Genomic DNA, 6685 nt, shown 5'->3' on the forward strand with positions numbered 1-6685 from the left:
CCGCGGCCCGCCTAACCCTGGCGCTCGGTGCCCGCTCCCACTATGAACAGCAGGCTCTGAAATGTTTTAATGGAGCCAACACATTAACGGCCTCACCGGCACCACCCCGCTGTGTGCGGCCGCCCACAACCCCGTAACACTGTCCACAGGTTAGGCCCGGTCGTGGCAAGTCTGTAAACTGCCCCTATAAACACGTATTTATTTATTTTTACAAAAAGATTATTCTCGTCGGCCTCAAGCTCGGTTTTGGGACGGGGGCAGCATTTATGTGTCCGTCCGAGGGCTTGGGCATCCCTCCTATGTAGCGACGGTGCGGGCGCTGCCGCAACTATGAAGCCTGCCAGAGTAACACCTTGGCACGGATATGCTCTTTGATGGAGTCTGTGGTTGGCCCTGAAAAGAGCCTTTGTGTTTAGGGTGTGTTTCCACGGTGGTCTGCGGGCCTTTACTTGCTTGCTTTGCCCCCTGCCTTGTGGCTCTCGGTTTTCTTGGGCAGCAGCACGGCCTGGATGTTGGGCAGGACTCCTCCCTGGGCGATGGTGACTCGGCCCAGCAGCTTATTCAGCTCCTCGTCGTTGCGGATGGCCAGCTGGAGGTGTCTGGGGATGATGCGGGTCTTCTTGTTGTCACGGGCAGCGTTGCCGGCCAGCTCCAGGATCTCAGCGGTCAGGTACTCCAGGACTGCAGCCAAATAGACGGGGGCACCGGCGCCCACCCTCTCGGCGTAGCTTCCCTTCCGGAGTAACCTGTGCACACGGCCCACGGGGAACTGGAGCCCGGCTCTGGAAGAGCGTGTCTTGGCCTTAGCGCGGGCCTTTCCTCCTTGCTTTCCGCGTCCAGACATGGCGATCGATGCAGGGGCTCACTCACACAACAGAGAGATTAGTACTGCTGTTCGGCTCGACTCCGGCGATATAAAGACTTCGGGTGCGTCTGATTGGTTGACAGCTAGGCGCTGATAGTACTTCTCATTGGAGGGAGGAGGGCTTCTGTTTCACCAATCAGAGACCCAGAACCGCAGTACACTAGGAGGTGGGGGGCTTGCCTTTGCCTGCCAATGAGAAGGGAGAGCAGAGAAGCAGCTACTTTACACGCCCAGCCTATAAATACAAGTGCCGGGCTCGCCTGGCCTTATTTCTCTCGGCTCCACAGGAAGCGGTGCAGATTGTCGACCATGCCTGAACCAGCCAAGTCCGCGCCGGCTCCCAAGAAGGGCTCCAAGAAAGCGCTCTCCAAGCCGCCCAAGAAGGACGGGAAGAAGCGCAAGAGGAGCAGGAAGGAAAGCTATGCAATCTACATTTACAAAGTGATGAAGCAGGTGCACCCGGACACCGGCATCTCCTCTAAGGCCATGGGCATCATGAACTCCTTCGTGAACGACATCTTCGAGCGCATCGCCGGGGAGGCTTCCCGCCTGGCCCACTACAACTCGCGGCGCACCATCACCTCCCGGGAGATCCAGACCGCAGTGCGTCTGCTGCTGCCCGGAGAGCTGGCCAAGCACGCAGTGTCCGAGGGCACCAAGGCCGTCACCAAGTACACCAGCGCCAAGTAAGGCTTCGAGGCGCATCCCCAACTAACACAACGGCTCTTTTAAGGGCCAACCACGTCCTCCCCTAAGAGCTAATGTGCTTCTATTATGACCGGAGAAATAAGTGTTTTAAAAGGTAATGTTGAGCGCACAAGACCCGCTCTCACGGGTCTTGCTGCAGACCGAGGGACGATGGAGCAGGCAACCCGTTTTTAATAAACATGTTTATATGAATGAGCCCTCTCTTTGGGACCAAGTCTCACGTAAGCACTGTAATGTAACGATGACGTTAAATGAGCGAGGGACGATGGAGCAGGCAACCCGTTTTGCCTGTTTAAATAAACCTGTTTATATGAATGAGCCCTCTCTTTGGTACCAAGTGTCACATAAGCACTGTAATGTAACGATGACGTTAAATGAGCCCACGGGCTTATTGTTTTCGGCGACCAGTTTTAGTGTGTGCGGGTGTCACGTTGTGTTTGTACTTTAAGACCAAGGGCAACGGCAATAATCCGCCCCTGGGCAAGCGCTCCCGAAATCGGACACATGAACCCGATGTACCGGGAGCACAGATGCCCCACAGCGCTGGCTTGTGACCAGTGTCGTGTCTGCACGGCGCTAATAATGACAGACACGAAGGGTTCTCTCTAGGACACTTTATTTCTTGTCCTCACACCAGCATGGCCCTGCTTACAACTGCCTGGCTGTTCCCCTTCCCCGCCCCTTCCTGTCGGGGCAGTCCTCCCTTACTCCACCCACTCTGCTCCGCCCACGCAGCCACTAGACCACCTCATCTCTACATCTCCCCCTTTGTTAGCAAAGAAATGAGTCACCAAGAATTACATCTCTTCAATCAGCCGCTTGGGCTGGCGGATTGTTTGTCGTGGTCTGAGTGTGTGTCCTTCAGGCACTGCAGTGGTGCCGGCGCCGGGTATCTGTCCCGGGTGGCTGTCACCGTCGCTCTGTGCTTCGAACTGTCGCGTTCTTGAAGGTGTCATTCGCGACTCAAGCGTCTCTTGTAGAACTGGGCTGCACTTCTGAAAGTGGGACACGTTTCTGGTTACGCGCCTGCTGTCTGACTCCGCTGTCAGCATGGTGCCTTTCTGTCGAGTGACCGTTAGAGGTTCCGCTCTGAATTGGCTGTCCGTCTTCTTGCATTGCTCCTGCTTGACGACCACGCAATCTCCTTCGTGGAATGAGAGGGAGCGAGCACGTCTTCTGCCATCCGCGTACGCCTTCATGCTGTCTTTGCGAGCTTTGTCGGTGGCCTCCACTTCCCGATGGACGCGGCCGGGGGAAATGGGTCGTAGTGCTCCCTCCCAGGTGGGTATCCGTGTCCTGACTGGGCGTCCCAGCATGAGTGTAGCCGGGCATTTGCCTGTGGTGGCATGCGGTGTCGTCCGATATGCTCGGAGTACATCATTGAGTGCCGCTTGCGGGTCTCTCTTATCCAGAGCAGCCTGTTGGAATGTCTTTTTGAGAGTGGCCATGAATCTTTCCGCTGTGCCGTTGGCCTGCGGCCATAGTGGTGTTATCCGTCGGTGTCGCACATTCATGAGTGTCAGGAAGTCACTGAATTCCCGGCCATTGAAAGGGGGCCCATTGTCTGTTTTCACCTCTGTGGGTATACCCCAGGCTGCAAAGACTTCATCCAGGACGGTGAGCGTGGCGGCCGCATTGGTGGATGGTACGAACCGGGCGATGGGGAATCGCGAGTATTCATCTATTATGACCAATACATACTTGCCCGACGGCATGGGGCCATAGAAATCCATTGCTAGTTCTTGCCATACTCCTGGCGGTAGTGGCGTCATCTGGAGTGGAGCCGGCGGGTCTCCTTGCCTTACCACTTGACACTGCAGACAGTCTTTCAAAGTGTGCTCTACCATTTTGTCCAGGAAAGGGAACCAGACACGTTCACGAAGGGCCCTTTTCGTCGTGACCACTCCTCGATGACTTTCGTGTGCCAGGTTGACGACTCCTTGTCTCAGTTGCTGAGGGATTACAATTCGGTTGTCTCGTAGCAATAGGCCGTCCGGTGTAACAGATAGTTCTTCACACACATTCCGGAATGCTTGCCACTCCTGGCGCTTTGTAGTGTCACCCCTCTCGTCCTCCGACTCTTCGTGTCGCCACCTGTTCGTTCGAACCCTTCAGATCACCTGTTGCAGCATTGTATCATGCTGGGTGGCGTCCAGGATGGCCTCTAGGGGGACCGCTGGTGGCCGCGCTTGATCCACCACAAAATGGATGTATTCGTCTGCCATGGACGGTGTGTGGCGCTGTGAGTCTTCCGGGTGGCGCGACATGTAGTCGGCCGGGTTGGCTGCCTTCCCCGGCTTGTGCACGATGGTGAACGTGTATTCCTGCAGACGGAGTCCCCACCGTTCGATGCGGGGCGGCATTTTGGACCGGGGATTGCCATAGATGGTGACGAGCGCTTGGTGGTCCGTCACCATGGTGAAATGCTTCCCGTAGATGAACACGTGGAAGTGTTCGCACGCCCACACCACCGCAAGGCTTTCCTTTTCCGGTTGGGAGTAAGCCTTCTCCGTGTCGGAAAGGCTCCGGCTGGCGTGAGCCACAATATGTCGTTGGTCTGTGTCCTTGTCGTATTGAGCCAGGATGGCACCCAGCCCGACGGGGCTTGCGTCCACGGTTATTTCGGTCTTACGATCCGGGCTGAAATATGCCAGGCTCTCCACCGTGCCCACGGCCTTCTTTATGTCTTGGAATGCCTGCTCGCATTCGGATGTCCACTCAAACACTTGTCCCTGTTTGGTGAGAGTGCGAAGAGGGTGGCTGATTGTGGCATAGTCCTTAATGTATCTCGAACAGTAGCTCGCCATGCCTAGGAAGGACCGCACATCACTGACGTCAAGTGGACTCTTGGTGCTGTTCAGAGTACTCACTTTGTCAGGGTCTGGTTGCATTCCGGCTCCTGAAAAGATGTGGCCAAAGAATTTCAGTTGCGACTGGTGAAACTCGCACTTCTCTCTGTTGAGCGTGAGGTTGGCTTCCAGGAGGGCATGGCAAACCCTGTCTAGGGCCGTGTCGTGGACTTGGATGTTCGCCCCGTAGACTAGAATGTCATCGCTGTAGTTCAGCGTGTTTGGGATGTGATGGATTGTTTGTCGGATGGCTTCTTGAAATATCTCTGCGGCTGAAGAGATGCCGAAGTTTAGTCTCTTGTATCTGAACAACCCTAGGTGCGTTGCAAATGTCGTGATGTATCGGGAGCTCTCGTGTAGTTCCAACTGGTGGTAGCCTTTGTTTAGGTCCAATTTAGAAAATACCCTCGCCCCATTGAGGGCGGCGATCATGTCACTTAGGTGAGGTCCTGGATGACGCTCTCTCTCAATGGCGGTGTTGGGCATTCTCATGTCCACACAGAGTCGGACCTTCCCTGGTGTTCCTTTCTTTGGGACTATCACGACCGGAGATACCCACGGTGTGGCGCCCTCTGTCCGTTCGATGATGTCGGCAGCCAGCAGATCTTGCAGCTCATCCTCTACCGCTTGCTGGAGGTGGAACGGTACCTTCCGCGGGTGTTGGGCAACCGGGCAGACCTGGTCATTTATGTGGAGGCGAATCTGGCCTCTGTTCATTTTGCCGAGTCCGGAGAACAGCTTCGGGAACTTGTGTATGGTGTCATTGTCACTGGTGACGCGGTACAGGATCTCTACCAGCTTCAACCGTTCAGCTGTTGGTAGGCTGAGGAGACAGTCTGCTTCCGGCCCCTCGATGACGTGAATCACGGCTGGAATAGATGTTGTTTGGTGCCTCAGTGTCGTCGAGAACTTCCCAAGACATGGGAGCGGCTTCCTGGACATCCAGGTGTAGACACGCACGTGTGCGGGATTGAGCCGTGGCCGAGGGTTCATCTTCTTGTACTCCGTCACTGGGATGTAGTTGAGGGATGCCCCGCTGTCCATCACAAACTTCGTGGGATGCGTGCCAACGCTGATGTCCAGTCGAGGGTATTTTTTAAGCTGGTCTGGATCGGCAATCATGTTGGCATATTCTACGGCATATTCATGTTCACTTGATGGTGATTCAGAGTCTCTTGACGGTGATCTTCTGGACCACCTTGAAGACCGTGACTCCCTGCTGGACTGGGAGGATTTGGAGGAGGACTTCCGGCGGTCGCGTACTGCTCGCGCGTGATGGCGGCGCGTCTCGCCTCTTGGCAACCTCGTGGAGTCTTTTTCTTTTTCCCGGCGGTAATCCCCGCACATGGTCTCAAAGTGATTGTTGCGGCCACACTTGTGGCATCGCTGTCCCAGAGCCGGGCACGCTCCGATGTGTGGGAAATCGTACCCGCATCGGTAGCACCTTCTCAGTGGCGCCTTCTTCCCATGATCCTGACGCCTGCTTCTCTTCCCCGAGTCAGGCCGTCGATGGCCGGGGCGGCGGTGTCTCGATGGCGGCCGGGCATGTCGTTCCCGCTCTCTCGACCCCCGGCGGGGGCGGTCGGTGCGTACTTGACAGACCAACTCCTTGCGATCCACGCGTCCCGCCTCCATTGTCTTGGCTTGCTCTTCAGTCTGATCGTGGAGCCTCGTGATCTCTTCTATTTCATCCAAGGTGTGACTTTTTTTTAGTAATTTCCTGCGTAGCGTCTCCGACTGACAGCCGTCGATCACACGCAGCCGTATGGCGTCGTCCGTCGAGAACTCGTCGAACTCGCAATAGCGCGCCAGTCGCCGCAACCGTGTGATGTATGAGCCCATGACCTCATCCTTTTCCTGTCGCGCTCTCTGGAACACGTACCGTTCATAATCTACGTTCTTCTTGTGTACGAACTTCCTATCCAGGGCTGCACGCACTCTCGCATACGTTCCCGCGTCTGCGGCGGGGAGTTCCTTTATCATCTTGCTGACGTCCTTACCCACGAGGTTTCGAAGTGCGATCAGTTGATCCTCGTCCCCTGTCACCTTCGAGCCCTTGATATAGTCCTCAAAGTCTTCAATCCACTCTTCCCAGCGAGGGCCCATGCTGCTCCCGACCACGAGCGCTAAGGGCTCTGGGGGGCGCAGGTGCGATAGCCCCATGATGATCGGCTTCGCTTCTTGGCGAGTTGGAGACTGGGCTGGGGACCCATGGTTCGACATCGTGTTGCACGTGAAATGGGCGCAGCTTCAGTGCAGTACA

At 56.0% G+C, this 6685-nt stretch overlaps 1 protein-coding gene across 1 annotated transcript; it reads right to left on the minus strand.

Moving 5' to 3' along the window:
• Positions 1–445: 445 nt before the first annotated feature.
• LOC146830381 (histone H2A type 2-C-like) lies at positions 446–844 on the minus strand. Its single transcript, XM_085603726.1, has one exon. The coding sequence runs from the start codon at positions 842–844 to the stop codon at positions 446–448; it is 399 nt and encodes a 132-aa protein (XP_085459852.1).
• Positions 845–6685: the final 5841 nt, after the last annotated feature.

Source organism: Triturus cristatus, chromosome 5_1 (genome assembly GCF_964204655.1).
Source record: "Triturus cristatus chromosome 5_1, aTriCri1.1, whole genome shotgun sequence".
In the NCBI taxonomy this organism is placed as follows: Eukaryota; Metazoa; Chordata; class Amphibia; order Caudata; family Salamandridae; genus Triturus; species Triturus cristatus.